Consider the following 18,342-nt stretch of genomic DNA (forward strand, 5'->3'; position numbering starts at 1 on the left):
GCTTTGGGGGTACCCCTGGGGTTTTTGGGGTGCCTCGGGGGGCTCGGAGGGCCCCGGAGGGTTTGGGGGTGCCCCGTGGGTTTTGGGAGTGCCCTAGAGGGGTTCGGGGGGAGCCCGTGGGGTTTGGGAGTGCCCTAGAGGGGTTTGGGGGTGCCCCGTGGGGTTTGGGAGTGCCCCATGGGGTTCGGGGTGCCCCAGGGGGTTTGGGAGTGCCCTAGAGGGGTTCGGGGGTGCTCCATGGGTTTTGGGGTGCCCCGTGGGATCTGGGGGTTTCCCCGTGGGTTTTGGGGTGCCCCGCGGGATCTGGGGGTGCCCCGGGGGTCCCCACCTGTGGTTGATGATGCGGTGCACCGTCATCCACTCGGGTTTGATGCCGTAGCGGTAGAACCTCTCCTCCATGCCCCCGAAGAGGGGGTCCCCCCCGGCCCCCCGCTTCTCGCTCTTGGGGTCGTCGTCCCCGGAGCCGTAGTCCAGCGGCGGTGGCTCGTCCATGTCGTTCTTCCGCTGGTAGTTCCGGTACATCACCAGGTGGAAGATCTCCAGCTGCACCCCAAATTAGAGGGGGGACGCCCCAAATTAGAGGGGGGACGCCCCAAAGTTAGAGAGGGACACTCCAAAATCAGAGGGGAAAACCCCAAAGTTAGAGGGGGAGACCCCAGAATTAGAGGGGGGACACCCCAAAGTTACAGGGGGCATCCCAGAGTTAGAGGGGGACACCCCAAATTAGAGGAGGGGACACCCCGAAGTTAGAGGGGAATATCCCAAAGTTAGAGGGCAGCACCTCCAAGTTGAGGCCCCTCAGCTGTCCAGGTGTTTTTGGGGTCCTCCCCGGGTTTTTGGGGTCCCCCCAGGTGTTTTTGGGGCCGTACCTGCAGCTCCTTGATCCAGGAGCAGTGCCAGTAGGACACTGAGCCCCATCCATGCTGAGCCCCCCAGGTGTTCCCCCATACTTTGGGGTGTTCCCCCCGGGTTTTTGGGGTCCCCCAGGTGTTTTTTGGGGTCCCCCAGGTGTTTTTGGGGCCGTACCTGCAGCTCCTTGATCCAGGAGCAGTGCCAGTAGGACAGCCCCACCCACTTGACGAAGAACTCCCTCTCGGAGCGGCCCTGCAGGGCCTGGGGGGGCCCCTCCTGGGCCTGGGGGGCTCCGGGGGGGGCCACGGGGGCGGGCGGCTCCCCCCAGCGCCAGTAGAGGATCTTCTGCACCCGCCCCTTCAGCACCGGGCACTGCGGGGACAGCGGGGACAGCGGGGACAGCGGGGACATCAGCAGGGACAGCGGGGACACCGAGGGGATGGGGGGTGTGACCACCACCAGGGACACGGGGGGGGGACAGGGTTGTGTCCTGAGGGGGGGGGGCCCTGCGCTGTCCCCATGGCCTCAGTGTCCCCACAGTGTCCCCGCAGTGTCCCCACAGTGTCCCCACGCCCCCAGAACCCCCACGTCCCCCAGTGTCCCCACAGTGTCCCCTGTGCCCGGTGTCCCCATAGCCTCCCCATATCCCCATGTCCCCCCATGTCCCCATATCCCCTCATATTCCCCCAGTGTCCCCATGTCCCCACTGTGTCACTGTGTCACCGTGTCACTGATCTATGACAGTGTCCCCACAGTGTCCCCATAACCCCCATGACCCCAATGTGTCACTGTGCCACCGTGTCACTGCTGTCACCGTGTCACTGACCCATCACAGTGTCCCCAGTGTCCCCGAGCCCCCATGTCCTCACTGTGTCACTGTGTCACTGCTGCCATCGCTGTCACTGTGCCATTGTATCACTGGCGTCACTATTGTCACTGTGTCACTGATCTGTTACAGCGTCCCCACAGCGTCCCCACGCCCCCACGTCCTCAGTGTCCCCATGTCCCCACAGCGTCCCCACGCCCCCACACCCCACCATATCCCCATGTCCCCATATCCCCCCATGCCCCTGTGTCCCCCGGTGTCCCCATGTCCCCCCGGTGTCCCCGGTGTCCCCGGGGCCGCACCGTGCAGCGGGGACAGAGCCACTCTCCGTTGGGGACCTCGGGCAGGGGCGGGTTGAGGCAGTGGATGTGGTAGGAGGACACGCAGGCGTCGCAGCACAGCAGCTCGCCGCCGTCCTTGCACACCCGGCAGTACTCCATGTGGTCGTCCTCCTCCTCCTTCTCGCCCTCCTCCTCCTCCTCTTCCTCCTCCTCCTCCTCCTCCTTCGCCTCCCACTGCACGCCCTCCTTCTCCTGGGGACGGGCTGGGGGTCAGCGGGGGGACCCCGGAACTGACCCCAGGGACACCCCAAACCCAGGGAACGGCCCCAAAACACCCCAGGGACACCCCAAACCCAGGGAACGGCCCCAAAACACCCCAGGGACACCCCAAACCCAGGGAATGGCCCCAAAACACTCCAGGGACACCCCAAACCCAGGGAATGACCCCAAAACAGCCCAGGGATACCCCAAACCCAGGGAACGGCCCCAGAACACCCCAGGGACACCCCAAACCCAGGGAACGGCCCCAGAACACCCCAGGGACACCCCAAACCCAGGGAACGGCCCTAAAACAGCCCAGGGACACCCCAAACCCAGGGAACAACCCCAAAACAGCCCAGGGACACCCCAAACCCAGGGAACGGCCCCAGAACACCCCAGGGACACCCCAAACCCAGGGAACGGCCCTAAAACAGCCCAGGGACACCCCAAACCCAGGGAACGGCCCCAAAACACCCCAGGGACACCCCAAACCCAGGGAACGGCCCCAGAACACCCCAGGGACACCCCAAACCCAGGGAACGGCCCCAAAACAGCCCAGGGACACCCCAAACCCAGGGAATGGCCCCAAAACAGCCCAGGGACACCCCAAACCCAGGGAACGGCCCCAGAACACCCCAGGGACACCCCAAACCCAGGGAACGGCCCCAAAACACCCCAGGGACACCCCAAACCCAGGGAACGGCCCCAAAACACCCCAGGGACACCCCAAACCCAGGGAACGGCCCTAAAACAGCCCAGGGACACCCCAAACCCAGGGAACGGCCCCAGAACACCCCAGGGACACCCCAAACCCAGGGAACGGCCCCAAAACACCCCAGGGACACCCCAAACCCAGGGAACGGCCCCAGAACACCCCAGGGACACCCCAAACCCAGGGAACGGCCCCAAAACACTCCAGGGACACCCCAAACCCAGGGAACGGCCCCAAAACACTCCAGGGACACCCCAAACCCAGGGAACGGCCCCAGAACACTCCAGGGACACCCCAAACCCAGGGAACGGCCCTAAAACAGCCCAGGGACACTCCAAACCCAGGGAACGGCCCCAAAACACCCCAGGGACACCCCAAACCCAGGGAACGGCCCCAAAACAACCCCAAGCGGTTTCCACAATGCTCTTAGGGACCCCTAACTCCCTCCCAACCCCCCCAGGATGACCCCAGTGCCCCCCAAGCTTCTCCCTGTGCCCCCCAGATATTCCCAGCGCCCCCCAATCCCCCCCCAGTGTCCCCCAATCCCCTCCCAGTGCCCCCCAGATGTTCCCAGCACCCCCCAGTCCCCCCCCAGTGTCCCCCAGTCCCCTCCCAGTGCCCCCCAGATGTTCCCAGTGCCCCCCAATCCCCCCCAGTGCCCCCCAGATGTTCCCAGCACCCCCCAATCCCCCCCAGTGCCCCCCAGATGTTCCCAGCACCCCCCAATCCCCTCCCAGCGCCCCCCAGATGTTCCCAGTGCCCCCCAGTCCCCTCCCAGCGCCCCCCAATCCCCCCAGTCCCCCCCGTGCCCCCCAGGCCGCAGCTCACGCAGTGGGGGCAGCTCCAGCGGCCCTCGGGGGCGCGGTCCAGCTCGGGGTCCAGGCACACCAGGTGGTAGGCGCGGGGACAGGTGTCGCACAGGATGATCTCCCCGCCCTGCTGGCACACCTCGCAGTAGTCCTGGTGGTCGGTCTCGTAGCCATCGCCCTCCTCCTCGGGGCCCGGCCCTGCGGGGACAGCGGGGCCACTGTCACTGCTGCCGCCCTGTCACCGCGTCACCGTGTCACCGGTCTGTCACTGTGCCACCGGTGTCACTGTCACTGCTGGCACTGTGTCACTGGTGTCGCTGTCACTGCTGTCACTGGGTCACTGCTGCCACCATGTCACCGTGTCACCGTGTCACTGATCTGTCACTGTGTCACTGGTGTCACTGTCACTGCTGACACCGTGTCACTGTGTCACCAATCTGTCACTGTGTCACTGGGTCACTGCTGCCACCGTGTCACCATGTCACTGATCTGTCACTGCTGCCACCGTGTCACCGTGTCACTGATCTGTCACCGTGCCACTGGTGTCACTGTCACTGCTGGCACTTTGTCACTGATCTGTCACTGTGTCACTGGGTCACTGCTGGCACCGTGTCACTGTGTCACTGATCTGTCACTGCTGCCACCGTGTCACTGATCTGTCACTGTGCCACTGGTGTCACTGTCACTGCTGGCACTGTGTCACTGATCTGTCACTGTGTCACTGGGTCACTGCTGGCACCGTGTCACCGTGTCACTGTCACTGCTGTCACAGTGTCATTGTGTTACTGCGTCACTGCTGTCACTGGGTCACTGATCTGTCACTGTGTCACTGGTCTCACTATGTCACTGTGTCACTGTGTCACTGGTGTCACGGATTTGTCACTGGTGTCACTGGTGTCACCGGTGTCACCGTCACTGTCTCACTGCTGTCACCGTGCCTGTGGGGGGATCAGGGGGTGTGGGGGGCAATGGGGACACTGGGGACACCGGGGATGGGGGGCAACGGGGACAGGGATGAGGACATGGGGACACTGGGGACGGGGACATGGGGACAAGGGGACAGGGTGAGGACACAGGGACAGGGCTGGGGACACAGGGACAGAGTTGGGGACATGGGGACACAGGGACAGGGCTGGGGACATGGGGACAGAGTTGGGGACACAGGGAGAGGACTGGGGACATGGGGACAGAGTTGGGGACATGGGGACAGGGCTGGGGACAGGGCTGGGGACAGGGCTGGGGACAGGGGGACAGGGCTGGGGACACGGGGACAGGGCTGGGGACAGGGCTGGGGACACAGGGACAGGGCTGGGGACAGGGCTGGGGACACGGGGACAGGGCTGGGGACATGGGGACATGGGGACAGGGGTGGGGACAGGGTTGGGGACACGGGGACAGAGTTGGGGACACGGGGACAGAGTTGGGGACACCCCTGGCCACCACCACCAAGACAATCGACAGGACAGCGGCCCCCCGCCGATGGGCCGGGGACACCCGTGGGGGCTCGGGGACCCCGGGTGACGCCTTGGGGACACTTTGGGGTGTCTCACCGTGCGCGGGCGCCGCGCCCGTCCCCACGGGGCCGCGCTCCCGGCCCGGGCCGGCGCCGGGGGCTGCAAGGAGAGACGGGGAGGGGACACGGGGACGTCACCCGGCCGTCCCCGTCGCCCGCGGGGTGGCGGTGGTGGCACCCGGGGACTCTCGGGGACTCTCGGGGACTCTAGGGGACGCTCGGGGGACGCTCACCCTTCTTCTTCTTGCGCCCGGGGCGGCCCCGTTTGAGTTTCTTGAGGCGAGCGGTGGGGTCGGGCCGGGGGGCGGCCCCCAGCACCCCGGGGCTCTCGGCGTCAGACTCCTCCTCGGCCTCGCCGGCGTCCTCGCTCTGCGCGGGGGACAGCGGGGACATTGGGGACATTGGGGACAAGTGCCCCATCCCATGTGCCCGTCCTCAGTGCCGCTGTCCCTGGGTGTCCCCACTGCCAGTGCTCCCAGTGTCTCCCTGTCTTGTCCCCAGTGTCCCCCAGTGCCCCCCTCACCCTGTCCTCCAGTGCTCCCAGTGTCCCCAGTGTTCCCAGTGTCCCCAATGTCCCCAGTGTCCCCAGTGTCCCCAATTGTCCCCAGTGTCCCAGTGTCCCCAGTGTCCCAGTGTCCCAGTGTTTCCGATGTCCCCAGTGTCCCCAGTGTCCCCAATTGTCCCCAGTGTCCCCAGGGGACGCACCGAGCTGCTCTTCTTGCGTTTCCCTCCCAGCACTCCCAGTTTGATCTTGAGCGGCGCCATCTTCCTGCCCTTCATCTTCCTCTTCAGCTCGGGCACCCGCGGGCTCTTGCTGCGCTTCTTGTGCCCGGGGCCTGGGGGCACGGCGGGTCAGGGACCCCAAAACCAGCTCAGGGACCCCAAAACACGCACAGGGACCCCCAAAACCAGCACAGGGACCCCAAAACCAGCACAGAGACCCCAAAACCAGCACAGGGACCCCAAAACCAGCACAGGGACCCCAAACCAGCACAGGGACCCCAACAACAGCACAGGGACCCCCAAAACCAGCTCAGGGACCCCCAAACCAGCACAGGGACCCCCAAAACCAGCTCAGGGACCCCAAACCAGCACAGGGACCCCAACAACAGCACAGGGACCCCCAAAACCAGCTCAGGGACCCCAAAACCAGCACAGGGACCCCAACAACAGCACAGGGACCCCCAAACCAGCACAGAGACCCCAAAATCAGCACAGGGACCCCAACAACAGCACAGGGACCCCCAAACCAGCACAGGGACCCCCAAAACATGCACAGGGACCCCAGCAACAGCACAGGGACCCCCAAAACCAGCACAGGGACCCCAACAACAGCACAGGGACCCCCAAACCAGCACAGGGACCCCCAAAATCAGCACAGGGACCCCAAAACCAGCACAGGGACCCCAACAACAGCACAGGGACCCCCAAACCACCCCAGGAACTGCCCAAACCCCTCCAGGACCCACCAAACCCCCTCAGGAACCCCTCAATGACCCCCAAACCCCCCCGATGACCCCTCAACGAACCCCCAAACCCCCCGAGAAACCCCCCAGCGACCCCCCAAGCCCCCCATTAACCACCCAGTGACCCCCACACACCATCGGCGATCCCCAAACCCCACCAGTGACCTCCCCCACCCCCCAACCACCCAAAGGTGACCCCACGCACCCAAGGATGATCCCCCGACCCCCCCAGAGGTGAGGAGACCCCTCCCCACCTTTGCCCTCCTTGGTCTTGGCCTTGCGCAGGGGCGGCGGCGGCGCCTCGGGGGCCACGGCGGCCACGGCGGCCGACACCTGCTCGGCCACCGCCGCCGCCGCCGCCGCCGCCGCCGCGGCCACGGCGGCGGCCGAGCCCTTGAAGGGGTTGTTGGCGCTGAACTCCCGCCACTTGGCCCCCAGGATGGTCATCATCTTGGACATGGGGATCTTGGGGTTCTTCTTGGCGATCAGGGGCCTGCGGGGAGGGCGGAAACGGGGGGTGAAGGGGGCGGGGGGGGAGGGAAGTTGTGTCCCTTTTGGGGTGGGCTGGTGGGCACGGAGCGTGCTGGGGTGGGCCAGGGGTCACTCGGGGTCCCAGGATAGCCCTGAGGTCACTCGGGATGCCAGGATGGCCCTGGGGTCACTCAGGGACCCCGTGGTCACTCAGGATCCCTGTGGTCACTCAGGGTCCCAGGATGACCCCGTGGTCACTCAGGATCTCCAGGGTCACTCAGGATCCCTGTGGTCACTTGGGGTCCCATGATGGCCCTGAGGTCCCTCAGGATCCCTGCGGACACTCAGGATCCCCGTGGTCACTCAGGGTCCCAGGATGACCACTCAGGACCCTCAAAGCACCTCAGTGTGTGTCCCCCCAGGTCCCTGAGGTGCCCCCCAGCACCCCAGGGGCACCCCCAGACCCTGCAATGACCTAAAAGGACCCTCCCAAAACCCCAAAGTGCCCCCCAAAAACCCAGAGGGACCCTCAGGACCCCTCAAGTGCCCCCCCAGCACCCACGGGGAGCCCCGGGGTGCCCCCAGCCCCACCTCATGAACTGGCTGAAGGCCTTGTAGTTGGTGAGGGTGTGGTAATCCTCCTCGGTGAACACGTGGTCCACGTCCTCCAGCCCCCAGGCCCCCAGCAGCTGCGCCGAGGACTTCTGCTCCACCGCCTGCCCGGGGACACCGGGGACACCGGGGGGACACAGGGACACCGGGGGGACACCGGGGGGACACAGGGACACCGGGGGGACACAGGGGGGACACAGGGGACATCGGGGGGACACAGGGACACCAGGGGGACACCGGGGGGACACAGGGGACACCGGGGACACCGGGGGGACACAGGGGACACCAGGGGGACACAGGGACACCAGGGACACAGGGGACACCGGGGGGACATGAGGGGGACACAAGGAGGACACCAGGGACACCAGGAGGACATGGGGACACCGGGGACACCAAGGGGACACCACAGACACCAGGGGGACACGGGGGACATGAGGGACACCAGGGGGACACCAGGGACACCGGGGGGACACCGGGGGGACACCGGGGGGACATCAGGGACACCAGGAGGACATGGGGGACACCAGGAGGACATGGGGGACACCAGGAGGACACCAGGGACACCAGGGGCACATGAGGGGGACACCAGGGACAGCAGGACGGGGAGGAACACCAGGAACGGGGACACAGAGGAGGAGAAGCAAACACGTCACCTGTGAGGACCCCTGAAGGTCCCAACGTGGGTGATGGGACCCCCAGGAGGACCAGAGGGGAGATGGGACCCCAAAGGGGTTTTGGGACCCCCACGGGACCCCACACAGGTGACAGAACCCCCACACAGGTGTCAGGACCCCCATGGGACCCCACACAGGTGACAGAACCCCCACACAGGTGTCAGGACCCCCATGGGACCCCACACAGGTGACAGAACCCCCTCACAGGTGTCAGGACCCCCATGGGACCCCACACAGGTGACAGAACCCCCTCACAGGTGTTGGGACCCTCACAGAACCCCACAGAGGTGACAGAACCCCCTCCAGGTGTTGGGACCCTCACAGAACCCCACAGAGGTGACAGAACCCCCTCCAGGTGTTGGGACCCCCCCAGATCCCGCCCTCCCCTGCACAGGCCAGGCCTGGGGGAGCCCCCAGTGCCCCCCACCCCGGGGTGCCCCCCTGGGCCACACCTTGACCTTCTGCCCCCCCTCATCGTCGGCCTTTTTCCTCCTCTTGGTTTTCTTCTCCTTCTTCTCGCGGTGCTTCCGCCGCCGCTTCCGGCCCGCGCCGCCTGAGTCGCTGCCGCCGCTCTCCGACTTCTCCCGGTACTCCTCGCGGGGGTACTCGTCCCGTTCCGATTCCAGCTCATCCTCGCTCACCTGGGGCACCCCAAAAACATCCCAAAAACACCCCAAAACTGTCACTGAACCGGAGAGCCCCTGAATGACACCCTGAGGCCTGTCCCCAGACCCCATCCATTGTCCCCTGTCCCCACCCATTGTCCCCAGCCCCTGTCCCTGTCACCTGTCCCCAGTCCCTCTCACCTGTCCCTGTCACCTGTCCCCAGCCCCTGTCACCTGTCCCTGTCACCTGTCCCCTGCCCCTGTCACCCATCCCTGTCCCTGCCCACTGTCCCCAGCTCCTGTTCCTGTCACCTGTCCCTGACCCCATCCATTGTCCCCAGCCCCTGTCCCCTGTCCCTGACCCCGTCACCCATCCCTGTCCCCACCCGTTGTCCCCAGCTCCTGTCCCTGTCACCTGTCCCTGTCCCCATCCATTGTCCCCAGCCCCTGTCCCCTGTCCCTGTCCCCTGTCCCCGCCCGTTGTCCCCAGCAGGGCCCAGCCAGGAGCACTGACCAGTTTTTTCCGTTTCCGGGGTTTTCCGGGTTTGTTTTCCTTTTGTTTCCGGGGGCCCCTTTTCTTCTTCTTCACCCCCAGGGCCCCCTCGAGGCCCCGCAGCAGCTCCTCGTCACCATCTGTGGGGACACGGTGGCCTCAGCCGTGGGGACAGGGACACCATGGGGACAGGGGCAGGGCACAGGGACAACGGCTGTGCCACGGCCCCTCCACAGCCACAAGGACGGTGACAAACAGCAAGACAGGGGACAGGTGACCACACCGAGGTCCCGGGATGGTGACACACACACACAGACGGGTGACAGGGGACAGGTGACCACACCGAGGTCCCCGGGATGGTGACACACACACACAGACGGGTGACAGGGGACAGGTGACCACACCGAGGTCCCGGGATGGTGACACACACACACAGACGGGTGACAGGGACAGGTGACCACACCGAGGTCCCGGGATGGTGACACACACACACACAGACGGGTGACAGGGGACAGGTGACCACACCGAGGTCCCGGGATGGTGACACACACACACACAGACGGGTGACAGGGGACAGGTGACCACACTGAGGTCCCCGGGATGGTGACACACACACACAGACAGGTGACAGGGACAGGTGACACTGTTAAAGCCCCGGGATGGTGACACACACACACAGACGGGTGACAGGGGACAGGTGACCACACCGAGGTCCCGGGATGGTGACACACACACACACAGACGGGTGACAGGGGACAGGTGACCACACCGAGGTCCCCGGGATGGTGACACGCACACACAGACGGGTGACAGGGACAGGTGACACTGTTAAAGCCCCGGGATGGTGACACACACACACAGACGGGTGACAGGGACAGGTGACACTGTTAAAGCCCCGGGATGGTGACACACACACACAGACGGGTGACAGGGGACAGGTGACCACACTGAGGTCCCCGGGATGGTGACACACACACACAGACGGGTGACAGGGACAGGTGACACTGTTAAAGCCCCGGGATGGTGACACACACACACAGACGGGTGACAGGGACAGGTGACACTGTTAAAGCCCCGGGATGGTGACACACACACACAGACGGGTGACAGGGGACAGGTGACCACACCGAGGTCCCCGGGATGGTGACACACACACACAGACGGGTGACAGGGACAGGTGACCACACTGAGGTCCCCGGGATGGTGACACACACACACAGACGGGTGACAGGGGACAGGTGACCACACCGAGGTCCCCGGGATGGTGACAGGGACAGGTGACCACACCGAGGTCCCCGGGATGGTGACACACACACACAGACAGGTGACAGGGACAGGTGACCACACTGAGGTCCCACTGGTGACCCAAAGGTGACCATGTCCCCTCCCACAAAGGGACGGGGCCCCCCAGTGACCTTTTCACCCCTTTTTCCACCCCAAACCAACTGACCCTCAGTTGGATCTCCTGCAGCAGGAATATCTGGGGGAAAAAAACAACTTTTTGGGCAAACTGAAGAAGGAGCAGCAGCCACAGCCCGAGGCCTGTCCACCAACAGCACCCACTCCCAGCAGGGAAAAAAAAAACCGGAAAATCCATGGGAATTTGGGCTGTTTCCACTGGAAAATGTTTTGGGGTGAAAGGAGTGGATTTGGGGACATTCGGGGAGACTCCAGTGTCTGCCATCCCCCTGGGACACCGTGACAGCGACCCAGCGACGGCACGGGATTCCTCACATGGGGACAGCAGTGTCACCGTGACAGTGACCAAACCCTGGTGTCACCGTGACAGTGACCAAACCCCGGTGACACTGTGACAGTGACCAAACCCCGGTGACACCGTGACAGTGACCAAACCCCGGTGACACCGTGACAATGACCAAACCTCAGTGACACCGTGACAGTGACCAAACCCTGGTGACACCGTGACAGTGACCAAACCCTGGTGTCACCGTGACAGTGACCAAACCTCGGTGACACCGTGACAGTGACCAAACCCCAGTGACACCGTGACAGTGACCAAACCCCGGTGACACCGTGACAGTGACCAAACCTCAGTGACACCGTGACAGTGACCAAACCCCGGTGACACCGTGACAGTGACCAAACCCTGGTGACACCGTGACAGTGACCAAACCTCAGTGACACCGTGACAGTGACCAAACCCCGGTGACACCGTGACAGTGACCAAACCCTGGTGACACCGTGACAGTGACCAAACCTCGGTGACGCTGTGACAGTGACCAAACCTCAGTGACACCGTGACAGTGACAGTGACCAAACCTTAGTGACACCGTGACAGTGACCAAACCCCGGTGACACCGTGACAGTGACCAAACCCCGGTGACACTGTGACAGTGACCAAACCCTGGTGACACCGTGACAGTGACCAAACCTCGGTGACGCTGTGACAGTGACCAAACCCCGGTGACACCGTGACAGTGACCAAACCTCGGTGACACCGTGACAGTGACCAAACCCTGGTGACGCTGTGACAGTGACCAAACCTCAGTGACACCGTGACAGTGACCAAACCTCGGTGACGCTGTGACAGTGACCAAACCCCAGTGACACCGTGACAGTGACCAAACCCCAGTGACACCATGACAGTGACCAAACCCCAGTGACACCGTGACAGTGACCAAACCCCGGTGACACCGTGACAGTGACCAAACCTCGGTGACACTGTGAGAGTGACCAAACCCCGATGACACCGTGACAGTGACCAAACCCCGGCGACACCGTGACAGTGACCAAACCTCAGTGACACTGTGACAATGACCAAACCTCAGTGACACCGTGACAGTGACCAAACCCCGGCGACACCGTGACAATGACCAAACCCTGGCGACACTGTGACAGTGACCAAACCCTGGTGACACCGTGACAGTGACCAAACCTCGGTGACACTGTGACAGTGACCAAACCCCAGTGACACCGTGACAGTGACCAAACCCCGGTGACACCGTGACAGTGACCAAACCCCGGTGACGCTGTGACAGTGACCAAACCTCGGTGACACCGTGACAGTGACCAAACCCTGGTGTCACCGTGACAGTGACCAAATTAGGGCAGAGGATTCCCCGACCCTCACATGGGGACAGCAGTGTCACCGTGACAGTGACCAAACCTCGGTGACACCGTGACAGTGACCAAATTAGGGCAGAGGATTCCCCGACCCCTCACACGGGGACACCGGTGTCACACGGCAGTGACAGTGACCAAACACCAGCCGAGGATTCCCCAGCTCTCACACGGGGACAGCGGTGTCACCAGCAGTGTCACCGTGACCGACCTCCAGCCGAGGATTCCCCAGTCTCACTCTGGGGACAGCAGTGTCACCAATTGCCAGCCGAGGATTCCCTGACCCCTCACACGGGGACAGCGGTGTCACCGTGACAGTGACAGTGACCAAACACCAGCCGAGGATTCCCCAGTCTCACTCTGGGGACAGCGGTGTCACCAACTGCCAGCAGAGGATTCCCCGACCCTGACACGGGGACAGCGGTGTCACCCGGTCACCGCCAGCCGAGGATTCCCCGCTCCCTTTGGCCGAGGGCCACCACCGGCATCCCCGGTGTGTGACAGCGGCCGCGGGCCCGTCCCCGGGGCGGTGACACCGCCGTCCGTGTCACGGCGCCGCCTCGTCCCCGCGGTGCCCCGGCCCCGGGGGGAGGTGACACATCTGTCCCCGCGGGGAGGGAACCCCGGGGGACACACACACACACAGACAGACACACGGACACTTCCCCAGGGCTGGCGCGGGGTCACATTCCAGCCTGATCCCTCCGGCACCGCCGCCTGCCAGCCGCGGGACCACCGGCAGCGCCGAGCCGGCGGGGAGCGGGGAAAAAAACCAACAAAACCCCCAAATCTCCCTTTTTTCCGCCCGGTTTTTGTCGGGTTTCGGTTTATTTCACCGCGGCGGCGGCGGCGCCGAGGCCCAGCCCGCCCTGTTCCCCACCCCCCCCTCCTCTCCTCGCTTTCCAAATTTCCCCTTTTTGCCGATTTTCGCCCCAAACCGTCACCTGGGGGTGTCTCCGGGGACACGCGGCCGCTGCCGGGGATGGGGCCGAATCCTGACATTTTTTGGGGGGGTGTTTTCCCAATTTTTTTTTTTCACCCCCACCCCCAATTCCAAATCTTCCTTTTTTTTTTTCCTCTTTTTCCTCCCCCCCCCCCCCCGTTTTTTTTTTTCCAGACATGCGCGGGGAGCGTTGGCAAAGCATCAACCAGAATTTTCCACACACGTGACGCTCCCACTCCCCGCACCTCGAGAGAAAAAAGAAAAAAAAACCCCCCCCCCAAAAAAAAAAAAACAACGAACCCCCCGAAAAAAACACCTCCCGGGGAGGAGGGGGCCGCCATCCCAAAGGAAACCCCCTCCCCGAGTGGATACGGAGAGAAAAATCGTGGGGAAAGAATGGAAACCGCAAAAAAAAAAATGGTGAAAGGAGAAGAGGGGGGGGATAGGTGGAAAAATGGAAAAAATGCAGCGAAAACCACAATAAAAAAAAAAAAAAAAAAAAGAAAGAAGAAAAAGAAAGAAAGAAAAGGGGGAGTGATTCCGGCAAAGGGGAGGAAGGAGTTGGAACAAAGAAAAGAGGGAGGGGAGCTCCAAAATGGGGGGAAAAGGGGGAAAAAAAACTGGGGGAAGAGGCACGGCGCCGAAAAATCCCCGAATTTGGGGGGTTTGGGGGTGTTTTCACTCAGTTTTCCTGCTCCTCCCGACGCCGGAGCAGCCGGCCGGGTCTTTGCTCCGGAACTTGGTGCCAAGTGTGGAAAAAAATCTCAATTTTGTTTTTTTTTTTTTAAAAAAAAGAGAAAATTTGGTGGGTTTGGGCGGTTTTTTCCCCCCTCCTCCCAGCCCGGCTCGCTATTGTTCTCCGCCGGGATGGGCTGGAAACGGCAAAAATCGGGAAAAAAGGGATTTAAAAAAAATAAATAAACCCCAAACCAACAAGTTTCAGCTGTGCAGGAGGGGGAGGAGTTGGTTTCCCGCTGGGAAAAAATGGGGGGAAAAGTGGAATTTCACCTCAAATCCGGGCCGAGGGAGGCCGGGCTGCCGCTGATCCCGGGGGAAAAGGTTATAAATGGGCAAAACTTCTGCTCCAGGGAGGGAAAAGTTAATAAAAATGAGGATTTTGGGGGAAGAAAAGGATTAAAAAATGGGGATTTGGGCTGTTCTGAGAGGGGGAAAAGATTTTTTAAAAACGGGGATTGGGAGAGGAAAAAAAGGGGGGAAATGGGGATTTGGGGGTGTTTGGGGTGGGAAAAAAAGTTTCAAAAAGTGATTTTAGGGCTGGTTTGGGGGTGTCTGTGCGCCCCGCACGGAATATTTGAGGGATGAGAGGAAAAATAAATTCAGGAATTGGGTAAAAAAGCCCAGGAAAAGGTAAAGGAAAGGGTGAGATGGGCCCGTTTCGGAGGGGAGAAAAGGGAGGTAAAATCCGAATTTATTCATTTCTGAGCTTCGCCGGAGCAGAAAGACCTGAGAAATCAGAGCGTGCCCATTGCTGAGCCTTTTCCAGGGGGTTAAAATCCAAATTTTCCCTTTTTTTGGAGCGTTTCTGCGAGTTCTGTCATCCAGATGTGCCGACTCCTGAGCACTGCGGGGGGGGGGGGGGGGGAAACTCCCGAATTTCCTCGTTTTCCAACAATTCCGGGGGGAAAAGCAGGAGCCTGAAATCCCGAATTCCCCATTCCGAAGCTTTTCCAGGAAGGCGAATTGTTCTAAAATCGGAATTTACTCCTTCTCGGGAGCTCCAAAAATCCGCTTTGACCCATTTCTGGGCAACAACAACAAGAAAAAAGAGTCTAAAATACAAATTTATCAATTTCTGGCCGTTTCAGGGCCAAGGAAAAGGTTCCAAACCTCCAGGTTGAACCGATTTCTAAACATTTTTTTCTGGGGGGGGGAAAAGGGGGAACCGACCCCCAAATTTACTCATTTTTAACCTTTTCCAGAAAAAAAGACACCACAAAGCTGCTAAAATCCGAATTTACCCACTTCCGAGCCTTTTCAAAGCGTGCAGCTTCGCTTCAAAGCTGAGTTTTGTTTTATTTTTCACCAAAAGCTCTGAGATGCTTCTTCCCCTTCATCCCTTTGAGGCCAAAGTGGGGGAAAAAATCCGAGAAATTTAATTCAGAGGGGGAAAAAAATTTGAATTTCAGCTCCTGGTACGGATCAGGTGGGCATTGGCGGGGTAAAAACAACGGACCCAGGTCCTGGAAGGGGAGAAACGACCCCCCAAAGACCTCAGCATGGGGTTACAAAACAGATTTAGGTCCTGGAAGGGGAAAAATGACCTGGCAAACACCTCAATGTGGGGTAAAACAACGGAGCCGGGTCCTGGAAGGAGAGAAACAACCCCCAAACACCTCAATGTGGGGTAAAGCAACTGATTCAGGTCCTGGAAGGGGAGAAACAACCCCCAAACACCTCAATGTGGGGTAAAACAACTGAGCCGGGTCCTGGAAGGGGAAAAGTGCCCCCCAAACACCTCAATGTGGGGTAAAGCAACTGAGCCGGGTCCTGGAAGGGGAGAAACAACCCCCAAACACCTCAATGTGGGGTAAAACAACTGAGCCGGGTCCTGGAAGGGGAGAAACAACCCCCAAACACCTCAATGTGGGGTAAAACAACTGAGTCGGGTCCTGGAAGGGGAAAAGTGTCCCCAAACACCTCAATGTGGGGTAAAACAACTGAGCCGGGTCCTGGAAGGGGAAAAGTGCCCCCCAAACACCTCAATACGGCGGGTAACAGGCGATCTGGGTCCTGTCAGGTACCTACAGCCCCCATCAGCCCAAAACCGGGGGTGAAACAACCACCTTGGGTCCTGTCAGGTGCCCTGTGGGGTCAGCACCCACCCCAGGTCCTGTCAGGGCACCACCAGCGCCCACTGCCCCACACCACGGGGTGCAGCAGCCGACCTGGGTCCTGGCAGATGCACAACAGCCCCATCACCCCACAAAACAGCCGCTCTGGGTCCTGGCAGGTACCTACAGCTCCAACGCCCCACAAAACAGCCGCTCTGGGTCCTGGCAGGTACCTACAGCTCCAACGCCCCACAAAACAGCCGCTCTGGGTCCTGGCAGGTACCTACAGCTCCATCGCCCCACAAAACAGCCGCTCTGGGTCCTGGCAGGTACCTACAGCCCCATCACCCCACAAAACAGCCGCTCTGGGTCCTGGCAGGTACCTACAGCCCCATCGCCCCACAAAACAGCCGCTCTGGGTCCTGGCAGGTACCTACAGCTCCAACGCCCCACAAAACAGCCACTCTGGGTCCTGGCAGATGCACTGCAACGCCTGCCACCTCACATGGAGGGGTCAGCACCCGCTTTGGGTCCTGGCAGGGAACGTCTGACCCACATGGAGGGGTCAGCACCCAGCTTTGGGTCCTGGCAGGGGACGTCTGACCCACATGGAGGGGTCAGCACCCGCTTTGGGTCCTGGCAGGGGACGTCCGACCCACATGGAGGGGTCAGCACCCGCTTTGGGTCCTGGCAGGGGACGTCTGACCCACATGGAGGGGTCAGCACCCGCTTTGGGTCCTGGCAGGGAACATCTGACCCACACGGAGGGGTCAGCACCCGCTTTGGGTCCTGGCAGCGAACGTCTGACCCACATGGAGGGGTCAGCACCCGCTTTGGGTCCTGGCAGGGAACGTCTGACCCACATGGAGGGGTCAGCACCCGCTTTGGGTCCTGGCAGGGAACGTCTGACCCACATGGAGGGGTCAGCACCCGCTTTGGGTCCTGGCAGGGGATGTCCGACCCACACGGAGGGGTCAGCACCCGCTTTGGGTCCTGGCAGGGAACGTCTGACCCACATGGAGGGGTCAGCACCCGGCTTTGGGTCCTGGCAGGGAACGTCTGACCCACATGGAGGGGTCAGCACCCGCTTTGGGTCCTGGCAGGGAACGTCTGACCCACATGGAGGGGTCAGCACCCGGCTTTGGGTCCTGGCAGGGGACGTCCGACCCACACGGAGGGGTCAGCACCCGGCTTTGGGTCCTGGCAGGGGACGTCTGACCCACATGGAGGGGTCAGCACCCGGCTTTGGGTCCTGGCAGGGGACGTGTGGCCCTCACAGCCACCACACACGGGTGACACTGGCGGGGACACTCGCGGTTGTTTACAAACACCTCCCGCCCCTCACAGCCCAGCCCCGGGGCGCCGGGAAGCGCTGAGGGGACAGCGGTGCCCAGGGAGCGCCGGCAGCTGCGGGCGGCCCCGGGAAAGCTCTGAGGGAGCGGGGACAGACAGACCGGGGATCTCGGGAGTCCCGGTACCGGCGGGGAGCTCCGGGAAGAGCTGAGGGGACAGGGGGTCCCGGGAACTGCGGGAATCTCGGAGGGGTTCGGGGGGTCTCAGCGGGACGCCCGGGGAAAGCTCTGAGGGCTCGGGGGGAGACTTCTGAGGGGTCACTCGGGGGTCCCGGGGGTCTCCCCGGGCAGCTCTGAGCGGTCACTCGGGGGTCCCGGGGGTCTCCCCGGACAGCTCTGAGGGGTCACTCGGGGGTCCCGGGGGTCTCCCCGGACAGCTCTGAGGGGTCACTCGGGGGTCCCGGTGGTCTCCCCGGGATGCTCTGAGCGGTCACTCGGGGGTCCCGGGGGTCTCCCCGGGATGCTCTGAGCGGTCACTCGGGGGTCCCGGGGGTCTCCCCGGACAGCTCTGAGGGGTCACTCGGGGGTCCCGGGGGTCTCCCCGGGATGCTCTGAGCGGTCACTCGGGGGTCCCGGGGGTCTCCCCGGGATGCTCTGAG

General features: G+C 62.4%; 1 protein-coding gene across 3 annotated transcripts in view; it reads right to left on the reverse strand.

Moving 5' to 3' along the window:
- CHD3 (chromodomain helicase DNA binding protein 3) overlaps nucleotides 1-18,342 on the reverse strand; it is a 45,866-nt gene that overhangs the window by 26,228 nt on the left and 1,296 nt on the right. Inside the window, exons 1-12 of one of the 3 annotated variants that reach the window (XM_066208470.1) lie at nucleotides 13,601-13,725; nucleotides 9,597-9,715; nucleotides 8,930-9,118; nucleotides 7,783-7,907; nucleotides 6,975-7,213; nucleotides 5,960-6,090; nucleotides 5,488-5,623; nucleotides 5,292-5,354; nucleotides 3,761-3,939; nucleotides 1,981-2,211; nucleotides 1,027-1,224; nucleotides 329-543 (exon numbers count right to left, since the gene is read on the reverse strand). In XM_066208470.1, the coding sequence (XP_066064567.1) occupies nucleotides 329-543; nucleotides 1,027-1,224; nucleotides 1,981-2,211; nucleotides 3,761-3,939; nucleotides 5,292-5,354; nucleotides 5,488-5,623; nucleotides 5,960-6,090; nucleotides 6,975-7,213; nucleotides 7,783-7,907; nucleotides 8,930-9,118; nucleotides 9,597-9,715; nucleotides 13,601-13,658 (1,883 nt within the window). In that variant the 5' untranslated portion in view covers nucleotides 13,659-13,725. Of the gene's footprint in view, nucleotides 1-328; nucleotides 544-1,026; nucleotides 1,225-1,980; nucleotides 2,212-3,760; nucleotides 3,940-5,291; nucleotides 5,355-5,487; nucleotides 5,624-5,959; nucleotides 6,091-6,974; nucleotides 7,214-7,782; nucleotides 7,908-8,929; nucleotides 9,119-9,596; nucleotides 9,716-13,600; nucleotides 13,726-18,342 lie in introns of those variants that run through there. The other 2 variants (XM_066208467.1, XM_066208468.1) reach the window with 2 other exon arrangements.

Source organism: Chamaea fasciata, unplaced genomic scaffold, assembly GCF_029207755.1.
Source record: "Chamaea fasciata isolate MVZ Bird 193981 ecotype frontalis unplaced genomic scaffold, bChaFas1.0.hap1 SCAF_260, whole genome shotgun sequence".
NCBI classification, from domain to species: Eukaryota; Metazoa; Chordata; class Aves; order Passeriformes; family Sylviidae; genus Chamaea; species Chamaea fasciata.